The sequence below is a fragment of the Salvelinus fontinalis genome, chromosome 14 (genome assembly GCF_029448725.1).
Source record: "Salvelinus fontinalis isolate EN_2023a chromosome 14, ASM2944872v1, whole genome shotgun sequence".
Taxonomy (NCBI): domain Eukaryota; kingdom Metazoa; phylum Chordata; class Actinopteri; order Salmoniformes; family Salmonidae; genus Salvelinus; species Salvelinus fontinalis.
Genome location: NC_074678.1, coordinates 27002070 through 27021233, shown reverse-complemented (window position 1 = coordinate 27021233; position 19164 = coordinate 27002070). Strand labels below are relative to the sequence as shown.

The 19164-nt window shown below is 40.4% G+C and overlaps 1 protein-coding gene across 4 annotated transcripts in view; it reads left to right on the top strand.

Annotated features, from left to right (window-relative positions):
- Positions 1-4014: 4014 nt before the first annotated feature.
- LOC129810541 (inactive N-acetylated-alpha-linked acidic dipeptidase-like protein 2) overlaps positions 4015-19164 on the top strand; it is a 354237-nt gene continuing 339087 nt past the window's right edge. Inside the window, exons 1-2 of one of the 4 annotated variants that reach the window (XM_055861117.1) lie at positions 4015-4222; positions 4347-4409. Coding sequence is in view for 2 of the 4 variants with exons in the window: in XM_055861118.1 (XP_055717093.1) it covers positions 4762-4819 (58 nt within the window). In the remaining 2 variants the exon portion in view is untranslated. Of the gene's footprint in view, positions 4223-4263; positions 4410-4474; positions 4820-19164 lie in introns of those variants that run through there. The other 3 variants (XM_055861115.1, XM_055861118.1, XM_055861114.1) reach the window with 3 other exon arrangements.

Here is a 19164-nt window from a genome sequence, read left to right as displayed (position 1 = left end):
AGCACATGTAGGAGCTCATCATCATGAAGTTCATATATAACAGCTGATATAAGTAGGTATCCCATATGAGGTACTACTACAATGTTACCTAGTACATGTACCACAGGAGGCTGCTGAGGAGAGTATGGCAAATAATAATGGCCCAGAATGGAGCAAATGGAATGGCATCAAACACCTGGAAACCATTTGTTACCATTCCACCTATTCTGCTCCAGTCAATACCACAAGTCCGTTCTACCCAATTAAGGTGCCAACAACCTCCTGTGACATGTACATATGGATTTACAGTACTAATTCATATTTGATTAATGTACAGAGTCCACTTGGACCCAAGAGAACAATCCAGACTAAGAATTTAGATGGCGCCGGAGGGGATGGCTGCCGTTTTATCGGCTCTTAACCAACCATGCTATTTTGTTTGTTTTTGTGACGTTGTTCGTAACTTGTTTTGAACATAATGTTGCTGAAAAGAGCTTCTGCACATCAGAACTGGGATTACAAATTGGACGAGGAGTTATTCTTCAATGAGTCGGACACGAGGGATATAATACAGACACCCGACCAGGCCCAGATCCCTATGATTTGCTGGAAAAGGAAACATAGATTTCGTGGAAAGAGATCAGGATGACTTGTGAGGATCATTTGACGAGTGGCTAATCTGCCCTTGCCTTCCGCTAATCTGCCCTTGCCTTCCTCTAGCTAACGTTCAATTGCTGGAAATTAAATTGAAGAACTGGAAGCACGTATATCCTACCAACGGGACATTAAAAACGGTAATATCTTATGTTTCACCGAGTCGCAGGCTGAACAACGACATTAAGAACATACAGATGGCGAGTTATACACTCTATCGCCAGGACAGAACAACAGCCTCTGGTAAGACATGGGGCAGGGGCCTATGAATATTTGTAAACAATAGCTGGTGCACGATATCTAAGGAAGTCTCAATGCTTTGCTCGCCTGAGGTGGAGTATCTCATGATAAGCTGTAGACCACACTATCTACCGAGAGAGTTTTCATCTGTATTTTTTCATGGCTGCCTACATACCACCACAGACCGAGGCTGGCACATAAACTGCACTCAATGAGCTTTATTTCGCCATAAGCAAACAGGAAAATGCTCATCCAGAGGCGGTGCTCCTAGTGGCCAGGGACTTTAATGCAGGGAAACTTAAATCAGTTTTACATAATTTCTATCAGCATGTTAAATGTGCAACCAGAGGGAAAAAACTTCTAGACCACCTTTACTCCACACACAGAGACGCATACAAAGCTCTCCATCGCCCTCCATTTGGCAAATCTGACTATAACTCTATCCTCCTGATTCCTGATTACAAGCAAAAATTAAAGCAGGAAGCACCAGTGACTCGGTCTATAAAACAGTTGTCAGATGAAGCAAATGCTAAACTACAGGACTGTTTTGCTAGCACAGACGAGAATATGTTCCGGGATTCTTCCGATGGCATTGAGGAGTACACCACATCAGTCACTGGCTTTATCAATAAGTACATCGAGGACGTCGTCCAAACAGTGACTGTATGTACATACCCCAACCAGAAGCCATGAATTACAAGCAACATTCGTACTGAGCTAAAGGGTAGAGCTTCTTTCAAGGAGTGGGACTCTAACCCAGAAGCTTATAAGAAATCCCGCTATACCCTCCAACGAACCATCAAACAGGCAAAGCATCAATACAGGACTAAGATCGAATCGTACTACACCGGCTCCAACGCTCGTCGGATGTGACAGGGCTTGCAAACTATTACAAACTACAAAGGGAAGTACAGCAGAGAGCTGCCCAGTGACACGAGCATACCAGATGAGCTAAATAACTTCTATGCTCGCTTTGAGGCAAGTAACACTGAAACATGCGTGAGAGGATCAGCTGTTCCGGACGACTGTGTGATCATGCTCTCCGCAGCCGATGTGAGTAAGACCTTTTAACAGGTCAACATTCACAAGACCGCTGAGCCAGATGGATTACCAGGACGTGTACTCCGAGCATCCGCTGACCAACTGGCAAGTGTCTTCACTGACATGATTCTGTAATACCAACATGTTTCAAGCAGACCACCAAAGTCCCTGTGTCCAAGAACACTAAGGTAACCTGCCTAAATGACTACCAACCTGTAGCACTCACATCTGTAGCCATGAAATGCATTGAAAGGCTGGTCAAGGCTCACATCAACACCATTATCCCAGAAACCCTAGACCCACTCCAATTTGCATACCGCACCAACAGATCCACAGATGATGCAATCTCTATTGCACTACACACTGCCCTATCCCACCTGGACAAAATGAACACCTATGTGAGAATGCTACTCATTGACTACAGCTCAGAGTTCAACACCATAGTACCCTCCAAGCTCACCATTAGGCTCAAGGCCCCTGGTCTGAACCTCACCCTGTGCAACTGGGTCCTGGACTTCCTGAAGGGCCACCCCCAGGTGGTGAAGGTAGGAAACATCACCTCCACTACGCTGATCCTCAACACTGGGGACACACAAGGGTGTGTGCCCAGCCCCCTCTTGTACTCCCTGTTCACCAATGACTGCGTGGCCAAGCATGCCTACAACTCAATTATCAAGTTGGCAGACGACACAACAGTGGTAGGCTTGATTACCAACGATGATGAGACAGCCTACAGGGAGGAGATGAGGGGTCTGGGAGTGTGGTGCCTGGAAAACAACCTCAACATCAACTAAACAAAGGAGATGATTGTGGACTTCAGGAAACAGCAGAGGGTGCACCATCCTATCTACATCAACGGGACCGCAGTGGAGAAGGTGAACAGTTTGAAGTTCCTTGGCGTACACATCACTGACAAACTGAAATGGACCACCCACACAAACAGTGTGGTGAAGAAGGTGCAACAGAGGCTAAAGAAATGTGACTTGTCACCTAAAACCCTCACAAACTTTCACAGATGCACAATTGAAAGCATCCTGTCAGACTGTATCACCGCCTGGTACAGCAACTGCACCGCCCTTAACTACAAGGCTCTCCAGAAGGTGGTGTGGTCTGCCCGCCCTCCAGGACACCTGTAGCACCCGATGTCACAGGAAGGCCAAAAAGATCATCAAGAACATCAACCACCCGAGCCACTTCCTGTTCACCCCGCTGTCATCTGGAAGGCGAGGTCAGTACAGGTTCATCAAAGCTTGGACAGAGAGACTGAAAAACAGCTTCTATCTCAAGTCCATCAGACTGTTAAACAGCCATCACAAAGTCATTAGAGGCTGCTGCCTATTGGCATAGACTAGAAATCACTGGCCATTTTAATTTGCTTGTAAAAATGTATAAAAACATAATCCCACTTTGACATTGTGGGGTATTGTGTATAGGCCAGTGACAAAAAAATCTCAATTGAATCCATTTTAAATTCAGGCTGTAACACAACAAAATGTGGAAGAAATCAAGGAGTGTAAATAATTTCTGAAGGCACGGTAGATGAACTGATACACAGCTTTATATTTTAATTTGATGTTTACTGTCTATTATAACTTTCCCTTAAGCTATACTTGATCTCTACATATATTTACCAATTTGTTTTAATATCTTGAAAAGTCGATAGTTAGATATTCATTTAACGTATAATGGTTCAAATGATAATAGTTGATAATGACTATAAGCTCTGATTATGGAAATCCGTTAATCATGATATGAAAACCAGATGTCCTTCACTTTACCGTGCATATGTTTGTTTCCAGTCCAACTGGATTATCTTAGTTTACAGAACTGTAACATTTCCATTTAATCATAGCTAAATAGTGAGGGCAACTCTATCACAATGTAAAACAAGGTAAAACCACAGAAAACAAGTCACCCACAATGCAACTGCCCATCACACCTGGAATAATGTATTGAAGTCATTATATGGAGAGACAGTTTAACATAATTTGTATTTCTATATATTTCATTCGGGTTGGGAAAGCACTATCATCCCATAGACTTTTGAGTTATCAAATGTCTTTCTGACATTACAAACCCTACAAAGAATGTCTAAGGGAAGCAGTATAAAAAGGGTTAGTGTAGTATTTTATAGGGTTAACAATTTCCAAATGACTTGGGTGTGAGATTGAAAGTGAAGGGCGTGCTCCTGGGCAAGGGGAAAGTGTAAGAGTGGCCCTAATGCAGCATCTCATTAAAGCAAATGTCAGGATTTTCTTTTTTTTACCATCACCTCGCTTATTCCGTAAGAGCTAAACTGTCGTTTCCAGTGAGTGTGCCGCCAAAGAGGCATTTACAAATAAATGAAAAATGTCACAATTGATTTCACTCCTCCAAGACTGCAGCGTCTCAGCTTTGTCACAAACTGTCTTTGTTGTTCTCTTTTCTTGCAGGTCCTGCTCCCGGACGTGGTCAATAGTTTTTGACGGGTTCGGGCCCTTTCCATCTCACCCAGGGTAAGCCCCCAGACAATGACCTTTCATTAATGTTGTTGTAACGTTTTTCTCTTTTTCTTTCACTCGCTGCGAATGCCTTTTCTAGCGAACAGGAAGTTGCTGCTGGTGAGGGTAAAAAAGCTAGGCAGGAAAATAAAGAGCTGGTAAAATGGCGTGGCATGCTGATAGTAGAGAGAGCATGGTATAGTTTTTAACCCTTGCCTTGTTGTTTGCCTGGGATGCACAGCTGGCAACAAAGACAGAAAATTAAAGTAACATCGCTCCTTTTTCTTGTTGGTTTACAAAGGATCGCAGAGTGCTGTGTTTTTGATGACAGAATGGAACGTGGTGCATTGTTGTCACAGTTCCGTTGATGAAACCTTTTGAATGGCTATATCGGTACCTACTTGGCACGTTAGCAGGTTGCACCAGTGAGTGTTGGCATGTTTGAATTGTTGCAGCATGCATGCGGTCTGATTTCCAAGCATATGGCTTATTCCTCTGAATGTTATTTAGTAGGATTGTCTTGCCCAATATGATACTTTTAAATATATTGCTTACCATTAATGTTTGATTGAGATCTTACAGTGAAGTTTTATGTTTTGCTTTGTAAAATGTACATGCTAAGTATAGATATTTAAAGAATATCTTACAAATCGCCACATTTCTTTGTTTTGCCACGCCATACAGTAACATAAAGTAATTCATGAGGATTATAGCATTTATTTTTCCAATGTTACGTATAGCCTAGTAATATGCCTACCATTGTTCTGCCATACTTTTTTTTGCCTTACTATGGTCATTCTACCATTTTATTGACGTTCATCCATTTTGCAATTCCATTCTCTGCACCTGCCGCCGCCATGTTTCATGCATTTTGTACAGTGCACTATTATTGTATCAATCTGGATTGGTACATTACATGGTGCAACATTTGCTCCGGTAGAAATTAGAATTTGACATATAGGCTTGCAAACTGCATAAATATACATTGAGCCTATCTAAATGAAACATTTGTCTCATGTCACCATTGTCGTATTAAGATTCACCACATCAATGGGAGGGATATATTTCTCCTTACTCTTTCACCTCAGCTGAACTCTCCATATCTAACCGAGACAAAGGCATATTTGTAATATATGTACTGAGTGTCGTAGCGGTACGATATTCACTTGAGAGCTTATATTATGCTTCGTAGCACAGCTTCCCTATTGTTAAGTCGAATGTACACCCTTCTTATGTTCAAAGGACGTGTCTCAAGAGACTGTCTTTTCAGCCATAATGGTCTTGATGCACATTTCCTCTATCGCCTTACATGACGACGATGGGAATATATACTTTGTTGACCCTTTGATCAATCTTTTATGATTAAAAGCAGCCTATTATTTTCTTGCATGTTTTTTATATCCATCATAAGCCTTTTACCTTTGTAAAGTCTTTCAAGATGTTCTTTAAGATGATGCATTGTCATGGTAATGCAGTTAGCATATGATGATGCAGATGAGTACGGATTTATAAAAGCTTCCCAATACAAAGTTACAGCAAGTGTCTGGTCTGCTCCAATTTACTGTAGTGTCAGGCACCTTGAAGTATCTTCCTCCAAAACCTAGTGGTAAACTAAGAAAAAAGTTAATCAAACTTGACTTACCTACAGGAACTTCTACTTGTCGCAGCTAGTGTATTTCCAACTGGAGACAAGTATTGCTTTGAAATGTTTGCTACTCCAGCCCGCTTGCTCTGTACAGGTCTTTGTATGGACTGTACGTCTCTAGTAACCTTTTTAACGGACACAAAACAAAGTCTCAGACCGGGGAGAATAGGTTTGCAGTCTGCAGTGTGGGAGATGTGTCTGGGAAATGGACATGGTTTGAAGATTCAGCCTCTTGGATGTTTCTACATTTAAAGTGTGGTAATGATGCATAGCCTTCACTAAGGAAGCCATGGATGTGAGCCAAGTGCTTCTGAAAGGGAGAGTGTGGGACACCTGTTGTGACCTTTCCTGCCTGACGGGCAGACGGCTGAAGGCTGAATGGGGCCCTCTGAATGAGCCAGCCTGAGCTTTTCTGACTCCAGACATTGTTGAGAAAACAGAAAGAAGGCACTGCTTTTCTTGCTGGACCTATGCAACTGGCTGCTCCTATGCCTGGCACATGGATCACACATCTCAGGAAACCCAAGTTTAGATAAGCATTGATACATTTTCTCAAACAAGGCCAGTCAGTATAGCTTGCGACTAAAGCCAAGCCCAGTCAGATGTTCAAGAACGTGTTGTCGCCAAGCACCTTGGCCACCTGTAGAGAAGACATTAGTGGTGGAAAAAGTACTCAATTGTCATACTTGAGTAAAAGTATAGATACCTTAATAGAAAATTACTCAAGTAAAAGTGAGTCACCCAGTAAAATAATACTAAAGGTATCTGGTTTTAAATGTACTTCCACAGTGGTGGAAAACGTAGTCAATTGAGTAAAAGTAGATGCTATCAATCAAATTTCTTATATTAAGCAAACCAGACAGCATGGTTTTCTTTTTTTAAATGTATTTACTGAAAGTTAGGGGCAAACTCCAACACTCAGACATCATTTACAAATGCAGTATTTGTGTTTAGTGAGTTCGCCAATTCAGAGGCAGTAGGGACAACAACTTGTTATTTTGATAAGTGCGCAAATTGGACCATAGTGCTGTCCTGCCTGAGTATTCGAAATGTATTGCATACTTTTGGGTGTCAGAGATAATGTATGGGAGTAAAAAGTACATATTTTCGTCAGGAATGTAGTGGCGTGAAAGTAAAAAATGGGTAACAATATAAATACTCAAGTAAAGTACAGATACCCCCCAAACGATTGAATTAGTACTACAAATTATTTTTTTACTTAGTTACTTTAAACCACTGGAAGCCATATGTATGTGTGGTGTGTGACAGATTAGCTTTATTTATTTGAGGGCACTTCTGAGATGTCAGACATTACTTAAGAGTCTGACGCTCCAGTGTTAATGTGACATTCAGTTCCAGACAACTGTAGGCTGTTTGTATCTCAGATAGTCATTTTCATTAGAGCTAAGAAGTAGGCATGATTATCTAGGAGGACAATTTAAATAAATGTTATTTGTAATAAAAAGGTCATAGGTTAAAAGCTGTATGGAAGACATGTTCCTCTCTTACTTGACTTTTCCTTTAATGTCTTCAGATGTATTTAATAACACTGAGGTTATTCAGAGGTCAGACTATCACATGTGAATTGATTTGCATAAAAACGTGCCCTGTAATTCTACTGCTCTACTGATCCAGTACTTACAAAGCTCTGATTTATCTTCTATGTCCAAATCTATTTGGTTGATGGTTGTTGTTACTGACCATTTGCTGTAGGATCACCATAGCCACTAGTCATATCTTATCCAAAGAGACATAATTGCTAATGTGCTTCAAAGACACTGCAATCCTGAATAACTGATTCATCGTCAGATAAGTGTGGATAGATTTAAAGAACTACCATAAATAACATTGGACGTTTTTCAGACCTTAGCTTAGACAGAGTTTTACTCCATTGTCACCACATATTACCATGGAGGATGAAGAGATTTCATGTGACTTTTTGCTGAAGCAAGGCTTACACTCATAGGCTGACTCAACTTTAACTCCAGGCACTTCAAATAGCAACATTGGGGCTTTGCAGCAGACAAATACTGGAAATATGGTGTCTTTTTGTGCGTAAACAGTGGATCCCCATAGTTATTCACTTAATAGCTGGAGTGCTCCATGAATGTACAGATGACATTGTCCACCCTTTGTGGGTATGAGTTTTAGTAGACAGGCTGGAATTCAAGTTTTGCGGAAAGCTCGAGCTAAGAAGTATTTCTCTGCATTAGGGACATATAAGCCCTTTTAACATAAGCTGTAATTACGTTCATTTTTCACACCTTTATTTAAATCCATCAATCATAAATGTATTGCATTAGGGCTTTTTTGGTGCCGTTACCATCGAAATCACTTAACTGCCTCAAAATGAGAAGAAAGCAACATGCCATTGTCCCCTATATATGTCATTTGTTGTTGCATTTTCTGGGACAGCAGAGATTTTTTATTCCAGAATGCCTTTGCCTTTAAAGGGATATATAAAAAAAAAGCACTACCACCACATCAACATATGTGAAATTTGCAATGCCTACTCATAATTGGGTAAAATCACACAACGCGCACCAATGATGTAATTGGAAACACTTATCTTCCTCTATCTTTGTTACTACAAAACATAGAAACGCGCAATTTTCACATATGTTGATGTTGTGATGGTGCTGGAGATGATGAATATTTAGTAGATTTTTTTGTATGGCCCTTTAAACATACAGTAAATAGTGTATCAACACTTCTAATGATGTACTTCTTTAATATTCAGAAACTTGCCTTGTTTGGCTTTTTAACCAGGCTATTTTCAGTCGTTCTGTGCAGGTATGTTTCTTCTGAACACCCTCCTATGAATAATAAAAGTAGTTAAATCTCCCTAGGGGAGTATTGCTGTGCCATCACTACATACTTTGATAGAGAGACCAGCAAGCATTCTCCTTTGATGTTTTGACGAGAAGGACATTTTCCATGCTCCACTTGCTTAAACTGGCAGTTTAATGACATCTGACACTCTTAGAAAAAAGTTGTCTGTCCCTTTTTGTTCCAGGTAGAACCATTTTTGGTTCCATGTAGAACCCTCTGTGGAAAGGGTTCTACATGGAACCCAAAAGGAACCCAAAAGCGTTCTACCTGGAACTAAAAGGGTTCTCCTATGGTGACAACCGAAGAACCATTTTAGGTTCTAGATAGCACATTTTGAGTGTATGGGTTCCTCAGAGAGATGGCTGTTTGGAAGGATTCTGCTGACTTTTGAAAAGTGGCTAGCATGAAAAATGAAATGTGTCTCCATCATGTCTGTATCAATTCAACAATTTTCGCCTCTCAATTTTTCAGGGCATGGCATGAACTGTTAAAAAGCCCCAGTCTTAACATGTTATATGGCATAGGAACACATACCAAACACACTAGTAACTTCACTATGTGTGCCTTCTTACTGGATTACCTGGAAAACTCCCGTTTGCAGCTGACATAACTTGTCATAACTTGTCATAACCTGTCATAATATGGTCATAACACTGTCATGACATATATATTTAGAACTGTTGTATCATACAGTATATTTTGTTATTTTATGGCTGGTTATGGCACCTACATAAGAGTGTCAAAACCCACAAAACCTACCACGGTAGTTATTTTATGGCTTGTTATGGCACCTAGATTAAAGTGTAACAACCCACAAAACCTACCACACAAGGCAAAACATTCCATTAAACCAGTGCTCTCCAACCCTGTTCCTGTAGAGCTACCGTCCTGTAGGTTTTCACTCCAACCCTGTTCCTGTAGAGCTACCGTCCTGTAGGTTTTCACTCCAACCCTGTTCCTGGAGAGCTACCATCCTGTAGGTTTTCACTCCAACCCTGTTCCTGGAGAGCTACCGTCCTGTAGGTTTTCACTCCAACCCTGTTCCTGGAGAGCTACCTTCCTGTAGGTTTTCACTCCAATCCTAATCTAGCACACCTGATTCTATTAATTAGCTGCTTGATGAACTGAATCAGGTTAGTTACAAAAGGGGTTGGAGTGAAAACCTACAGGAGGGTAGCACTCCAGGAACAGGGTTGGAGAGCCCTGCATTAAATCATAGCCTACTTGTCAACAGTATTTGTTTGCTATATACAATTTCAGGAGCAGGACAAGACACCCTCTTTTGACAGATGATTGACATAAAGTCATGTACGTGATAGGCCTATCTGGATTATATGATTATGATGGTCATAATGTGACTTGACAGTATCATAAAGTGTATTTTCTTAGTCCAAGTAAAGTGACACAGGATGGTCATAATTCTTCATGACAGTGTCATAAAGTTTTTTCTACAAGTTATTTCAAATATGATTTCATAAAAACATGACGTAAAGAATTCATTACAACAACCACAAAGGATTTAAGAAAAACAAACTTTCAAACGAAAGGATACTTCTTGGCATGGAAAAAACACATTTGAATAAATGTGGGTTTTGAGACTATTACGTAGGTGTCATAACCAGCCATAGAATAACTGCATTGTTCGGTTTTGTGGATTTTGACACTTATGTAGGTGTCATGACCAGCCATAAAATAACTCAATCTATGTAACAACAGGTGTAAATATATGGGTCATGACAGTGTTATGACCATATTAGTACAGGTTATGGCAAGTTATATCAGCTGTTATGACATATTTTGACATGCTTATGACCATGTCATAAATTGTTGTGAAGCTAGGTGTAAAGTGTTACCCGATTTTGTGTTTGAGTGGAAATGTTGTCAGGAAAGCATTATATTTTGAACTGTATGACAAGCCAACATCTCAGCACAATAATATTTGTAACAAAGGTTAGCGTTGCATTATAATTCATGTGACATTTCAGTTGAAGAGCAGGGAGTGCCGAGGCTACAGGTGCAATCACTAGACCCCACTACACCAGGCCTTTATCGGGCCTAGCATGACAAATAATTCAGCTGCACCTGACACTTGTGACAGCTGAGACGTTTTGCTTAGATACCCTGACAGCGCTCGTATGAACAGAAAGGGGCATCCGCTCCATTAAGTTAGTGTAAAATGAAATGTCTAACGGCTTACTGTTATGGCTGATGGTGGCAGCGGTGGGGTGTGGAGGACAACTGGGAGGATATATTGGGAGCTGAGAGGACCAATGGGAAAGAAGCAATGGGATCTCTGCCGAGGCTACGTGTCACGGGGTCCATGTGCAGATGCTCCAAAGCCATGTGACAGGATGTGACTGGGGTTGAGTATAGAAGAGGTGGGTGGTTATTAAGTAAAAACCTACCCAGAAACAGTAGTATGGCTACTCACTTACTTAATAAGATGATGATGATGGACGTGGTCTGACTCTGTATAGATCATTTTTGCTCCAACAGTTGGTTGCTCAGACTGTAGGTTGGCTGCTTGTTCAAGCTGTGATTCTAAAAATTCAGATTTATATGCGCATTTGTCATCGAGTTGTGAGACTGCTTGTGCTCGGACTGCATCTTTTAGAACAGTCTGGTAGACTGAGACATTCTGTGCCTTGATGGCAACTGCCTGATGCTCCATTTGGTTTAAATGGGATTATTAGATGCTAAGAGATTTGCTGGCCAGGTCTACTACAATATAAAACAATCCTTCGCTTTCCATGGAAAAGGCAGGATAGACTAAATGTGAGAGATACTGAGGTTGTTTATACTAAGATTAAAGAGATTATCATCAAGTGTGCTTATTACTGTATGTCGTCCCTGTAAGTCGTCTCAAAACCATTACTGTTTAGTTCAACATTGGGTTCAGTTTAATAGAGCCTCACCAAAGTTGACCCTGGTTTCCTTTCAATACACCTTAGACAGATGCTCAGTTATTTTATAAAACACTGCTCTGTATGTAACCACACATAATTCTCCAGAGAAAGGCTAAGCAGCTTGTTCCTGCCCTGCAGTACTGTGTGGTTATCACTTGGTTATCGGTTCTTTAATAAAAAATTAAGTGCATTATTTTTGTTACACCAGGGGCAGTTGTTCCTGCCTCACAACACTGATAACAACAGTAAACTCTACACAGGTCATCTTTACTTTTACCCCCCTTAGGAAGTGCCTGGCAGATCCTAGAGATGTCCCACGATAACTTGGCACATATCGTTAAGTGATTTACAGAAGAGAAAGGTATTTCTCAGATTTAAAGGTGTATGTAGTATTTTGATTGTATTGGACTATCTGCGTTATATACAGTACCATTCAAAAGTTTGGTACCTACTCATTCAAGGGTTTTCCATTATTTTCACATCAAAACAAGATGCCAAAACTATGAAATAACATGTAGAATCATGTAGTAACCAAAAAAGCGTTAAACAAATCTAAATATATTTTATATTACAGATTCTTCAAAGTAGCCACCCTTTGCCTTAATTACAGCTTTGCACACTCTTGGCATAATCTCAACCAGCTTCATAAGGAATGCTTTTCCAACAGTCTTGAAGGAGTTCCCACATACGCTGAGCACTTGTTGGCTGTTTTTCCTTCACCCTGCAGTCCAACCCATCACAAACCATCTCAATTGGTTTGAGGTTGGGTGATTGTGGAGGCCAGGTCATCTGATGCAGCATCATCACTCTCCAAACAGCCCTTACACAGCTTGGAGATGTGTTTTGGGTCATTGTCCTGTTGAAAAACAAATGATAGTCTCACTAAGAGCAAACCAGATTGGATGGCGTAACGCTGCAGAATGCTGTGATAGCCATGCTGGTTAAGTTTGCCTTCTAAACAAATCACCAACAGTGTCACAAGCAAAGCACCCCCACAACATCCTCCTCCATGCTTCACGGTGGGAACCACACATGCAGAGATCATCCGTTCACCTACTCCGCGTCTCAAAAAGACAAGGAAGTTGGAACCAAAAATCTCTAATTTTGACTCATCAGACCAAAGGACAGATTTCCACCAGTCTAATGTCCAATGTAAGTGTTTCTTGGCCCAATCAAGTATTTTTCTTATTGGTGTCCGTTAGTAGTGGTTTCTTTGCAGCATTTCGACCATGAATGCCTGATTCACGCAGTCTACTATGAACAGTTGATGTTGAGATGTGTCTGTTACATGAACTCTGTGAAGCATTTATTTGGGCTGCAATTTCTGAGGCTGGTAACTCTAATGAACTTATCCTCTGCAGCAGAGGTAACTTTGGGTCTTCCTTTCCTGTGGTGGTCCTCATGAGAGCCAGTTTCATCATAGTGCTTGATGGTTTTTGCGACTGTACTTAAAGAAACTATTCCATATTGACTGACATTCATGTCTTAAATTAATGATGGACTGTGATGGGTTTTATTTAATGATGGACTGACGTTTCTGTTTGCTTATTTGAGCTGTTTTTGCCATAATATGGACTTTGGTCTTTTACCAAATAGGGCTGGCTATCTTCTGTATACCACCCTTACCTTGTCACTATACAACTGATTTGCTCAAACGCGTTAAGAAGGAAAGAAATTCCACAAATTCACTTTGAACAAGGCACACCTGTTAATTGAAACTAATTCCAGGTGACTACCTCATGACGCTAGTTGAGAGAATGCCAAGAGTTTGCAATGCTGTCATCAAGGCAAAGGGTGGCTACTTTGAAGAATCTCAAATATAAAATATATTTTGATTTGTTTAACACTTTTTTGGTTAATACATGATTCACATGTGTTATTTCAAAGTTATGATATCTTCAATATTGTTCTACAATGTAGAAATTTGAAAAAATAAAGAAAAATCATTGAAAGAGTAGGTGTGTCCAAACGCTTGACTGGTACTGTATATCGTATCGTTTTAAAAATAACACAAAATTATTTTAGCATTATTTGACTGTACTTACACCAGAACTCCAGTATTTGTTCTTCATTTCTTATTCTTCATCTTCTTTTTAAATAGGGAGCTAATTTGTTTTCATCACTTTTATTTCCTTTTATGACTGATCAAAACTCTCTATTGTCTCTCTGCAGCAGACATATGGTAAGCAATATGTTTGGAACACGAAATCGCAATAAAATCACAATATCAAATCGCAATACATTTAGAATCGTGAGAATCGCATACATATCGTATCGGCACCAAAATGTTGTGATAATATCTTACCGTGAGGTCCACGGCGATTCCCAGCCCTAGACATTACAGCAGGTGAAGTCTTAAGTGATGACTAATTTCTGTATAATTTTACTCTCATCATCCATAAATTATCAGGTTGGAGTGTGATTTAAAACTGCATTAATTAGAAATTAACCTTACAATGACATTAATGATTGGACACTGCCTGTCTCTCATACTGTAGATGTATTTTAATTGCAGTTGCATTGGCAGTAATTGTCTAAGTGGAAAAAGTCAACCCAATTGTCTGATGATAGTTGATCAGAATTTGTTGAATCTTCTGTAATGTACTTTCCTGCAACCAGATATACATTTAGGAATAATTGAGTATTAAATGCATGATTGAATAGATTGAACGACATTTAGCAATGACTTTTGGAAAACATTTAATAGGCCTATGTTTGTAATAATGACGTGTGCACAAATCTATATAATTACTTGGCTCCATGTACACAGCATCACAATGTGACATGTTTACCTCAAGGATATGAGACCATTCTCACAATAAAAGGGCTTTTGTATAAATGTTTAGGCTAGTAGCACTCAATTACCATGCTCAACATGTCTGGAGGCCATTATCGAAGAATGGGTCTCAAATGAAAACAGTCCCAGTCTCATTTGTGCACGTATCATTCTTTGACGCCCTGGTTTGTTTTTGTTCAGTTTAATGGGAAATGGGAATATGTAATGGAAATGTAACTCTTAGGAGTGCCCTAGATTTTCTCCTGTCAGGGTGCATTACTGTTACTTAGGTTTTCCGTGGCAGTGACACTTATTTAAAACCACTTGAATGTCAATCAAGAAACAATGGAAACATTCCCCCTATTACTGCTTTTACAGGTGTGTGTGGTTCAAATACGGTAGCTGTCTTGAAATCTCTGACAGGAACAAAGGATCATAAGAGTGTCATTTTTAGGGAACAGTAGTTTTCCATATCAAAACGATCACAGTATCAACGTTTGTTTTTCCATAGAGGAAATGTTGAGTACCCTGCAGGACTGAGTGTCCATTAAGACAGGACATTTGTTTTAACAGTTTCCTCCCAATTAGAACATTTCTTACCTGCATTCCGCATGCATTTGCAAAATATAATAGAACAATACTCTCTATAGCATACAAAACATTGTCTATGCAGTATGCATGTTATTTCCTTGACAACAGTGATATTACACAATAGTGGGCTGTTGTTGAAGTGTAAACATTACCATTGATACATGGACATTGATGTAACCATGAAGGATGTTACTTGGAAACATGCACATCACACAATATCTGGAAGATGATCAGTAGATAAATGTAATGTGAACACATCTTGACATTCAATTGGAGCTCCTTGCTCACTTGTCTTTCAGCTTTGCATTAATGACATCCATCTGTTTTCTCCACCGTGATGTCATAAATGCATGTGGTTTTCATAAATGCACACTCCAATATGCCTGATATCTGTAATGCTTTAATGTTCCCAATATGTTAAAGGTACTGGTTATCATATTTATCGCCATTGAACTGATGTGATCTATCTATGCCATCTTATACATTACAGTGCATCATTATGTAGACACGAGGCAGTTGTATCTTGAGGCCGGATTTTTTCTGTACCTACAGATGAAGTCGGAAGTTTACATACACCTTAGCCAAATACATTTAAACTCAGTTTTTCACAATTCCTGACATTTATTCCAAGTAAAAATTCCCTGTTTTAGGTAAGTTAGGATCACCACTTTATTTTAAGAATGTGAAATGTCAGAATAATAGTAGAGAGAATGATTTATTTCAGCTTTCATTTCTTTCATCACATTCCCAGTGGGTCAGAAGTTTACATGCACTCAATTATAATTTGGTAGCATTGCCTTTAAAATGTTTAACTTGGGTCAAACGTTTCGGGTAGCCTTCCACAAGCTTCCCACAATAAGTTGGGTGAATTTTGGCCCATTCCTCCTGGCAGAGCTGGTGTAACTGAGTCAGGTTTGTAGGCCTCCTTGCTCGCACACGCTTTTTCAGTTCTGTCCACACATTTTCTATGGGATTGAGGTCAGGGCTTTGTGATGGCCACTCCAATACCTTGACTTTGTTGTACTTAAGCCATTTTGCCACAACTTTGGAAGTATGCTTGGGGTCATTGTCCATTTGGAAGACCCATTTGCGACCTAGGTTTAACTTCCTGACTGATGTCTTGATATGTTGCTTCAAGATATCCACATAATTTTCCTCCATCATGATGCCATCTATTTTTTGAAGTTCACAAGACCCTCCTGTAGCAAAGAACCCCAACAACATGATGCTGCCACCCCCTGTAACGGTTGTCGTCTGGAGGAGAAGAAGAGGACCAAGGTGCAGCGTGGTAATTGTTCATCTTGTTTAATGAAGGTGAACACTCAAAATACAAAAACAACAAATGTGAAAAACCGAAACAGTACTGTCTGGTGCAGACACACAAAGACAGAAAACAACCACCCACAAAACCCAACACAAAACAGGCTACCTAAATATGGTTCCCAATCAGAGACAATGACTAACACCTGCCTCTGATTGAGAACCATATCAGGCCAAACACAGAAATAGAAAAACATAGATAAACAAACATAGACTGCCCACCCCAATTCACGCCCTGACCATACTAAATAAAGACAAAAACAAAGGAAATAAAGGTCAGAACGTGACACCCCCATGCTTCACGGTTGGGATGGTGTTCTTCAGCTTGCAAGCTTCCCCCTTTTTCCTCCAAACATAATGATGATCATTATGGCAAAACAGTTCTATTTTTGTTTCATCAGACCAGAGGACATTTCTCCAAAAAGTACGATCTTTGCCCCATGTGCAGTTGCAAACCGTAGTCTGGCTTTTTTATGGTGGTTTTGGAGCAGTGGCTTCTTCCTTGCTGAGCGGCCTTTCAAGTTATGTCGATATAGGACTCGTTTTACTGTGGATATAGATACTTTTGTACCTGTTTCTTCCAGCATCTTCACATGGTCCTATGCTGTTATTCTGTAATTGATTTGCACTTTTTGCACAAAAGTACATTAATCTCTAGGAGACCGACCACGTCTCCTTCCTGAGCGGTATGGCGACTGTGTGGTCCCATGGTGTTTATACTTGCGTACTATTGTTTGTACAGATGAATGTGGTACCTTCAGGTGTTTGGAAATTGCTCCCAATGATGAACCAGACTTGTGGAGGTCTACAAAAAAATTTCTGGGGTCTTGGCTGATTTCTTTTGATTTACACATGATGTCAAGCAAAGAGGCACTGAGTTTGAAGGTAGGCCTTGAAATACATCCACAGTATGTAAACTTCCGACTTCAACTGTAAATGTATTTTTTCAGCACAAGACAGAGTGAGCTGCATTTATTGATTGTGGGGGGGATTTGATGCTGAAAGACTCCTGCTCAGATGTCCCATGAGGCTTTGCAATGGATTACTATGAATTACAAGCTGTTTCCTCATGATGGATAGTTCTGCTTACAATTTACAAGTCAATGTCCAGAGATAACACTGAGAGTTTATGGAGTATTGCTGCAAATGCTCTCTCCTTCAACATGAGACTTATGAGAGAGGTTTCCTACCAGAGTCAACCATTTAAGTCACCTTGTTAGTGTAAGTCAGTTTAGTTTTCATTGTTCTATTAGATATTGATAGATTTAGGTCACAAAAAATGATGCATATCTTAAAAGTTATCACATTTATGTAGCTAAAGTCATTTTCATTAAGGTAATGGCAAGTGTTTGTTCAAAGATCCAATGCAGCTGTTTTGATCTAAATATCAAATCATTGCTGGGTAACAAAATCATATCAAATCAAATGTATTGGTCACATACAAATGGTTAGCAGATGTTATTGCGAGTGTAGCGAAATGCTTGTGCTTCTAGTTCCGACAGTGCAGCAACATCTAACAAGTAATATCTAACAATTCCACAACAAATACCTAATGGAATAAGGAATGGAATGGAATAATAATATATAAATATAAATATATGGATGAGCAATGACAGAGTGGCACAGGCTAAGATGCAGTAGATAGTATAGAATACAGTACATACATATGAGATGAGCAGTATAACATATGTAAACATTATTAAAGTGGTATTATTAAAGTGGCTAGTGTTCCATTTATTAAAGTGGCCAATGATTTCAAGTTTGTATGTAGGTAGCAGCCTCTCTGTGCTGGTGACGGCTGTTTAACAGTCTGATGGCCTTGAGATAGAAGCTGTTTTTCAGTCTCTCGGTCCCAGCTTTGATGCACCTCTACTGACCTCGCCTTCTGTGTAGTAGCGGGGTGAACAGGCAGTGATTCGGGTGGTTGTTGTCCTTGATGATATTTTTGGCTTCCTGTGACATCGGGTACTGCAGGTATCCTGGAGGGCAGGTAGTTTGCCCCGGTGATGCGTTGTGCAGACCGCACACCCTCTGGAGAGCCCTGCGGTTGTGGGCAGTGCAGTTGCCGTACCAGGCAGTGATACAGCCCGACAGGATGCTCTCAATTGTGCATCTGTAAAAGTTTGTGAAGTTTTTAGGTGTCCCGTCGATGTGGATAGGGGGGTGCTCCCTCTGCTGTTTCCTGAAGTCCACGATCATCTTGTTTGTTTTGCTGACGTTGAGTGAGAGTTTATTTTCCTGACACCACACTCCGAGAGCCCTCCCTAGGCTGTCTCGTCATTATTGGTAATCAAGCCTACCACTGTTGTGTCGTCTGCAAACGTGATGATTGAGTTGGAGGCGTGCATGGCCACGCAGTCATGGGTGAACAGGGAGTACAGGAGGGGGCTGAGCACGCACCCACCTGGGGGTGGCCCGTCAGGAAGTCCAGGACCCAATTGCACAGGGCGGGGTTGAGACTTAGGGCCTCAAGCTTAATGATGAGCATGGAGGGTACTATGGTGTTGAATGCTGAGATATAGTCAATGAACAGCATTCTTACATAGGTATTCCTCTTGTCCAGATGTGATAGGACAGTGTGCAGTGTGATGGCAATTGCATCGTCTGTGGACCTATTGGGGTGGTAAGCAAATTGAAGTGGGACTAGAGTGACAGGTAAGGTGGAGGTGATATGATCCTTGACTAGTCTCTCAGAGCACT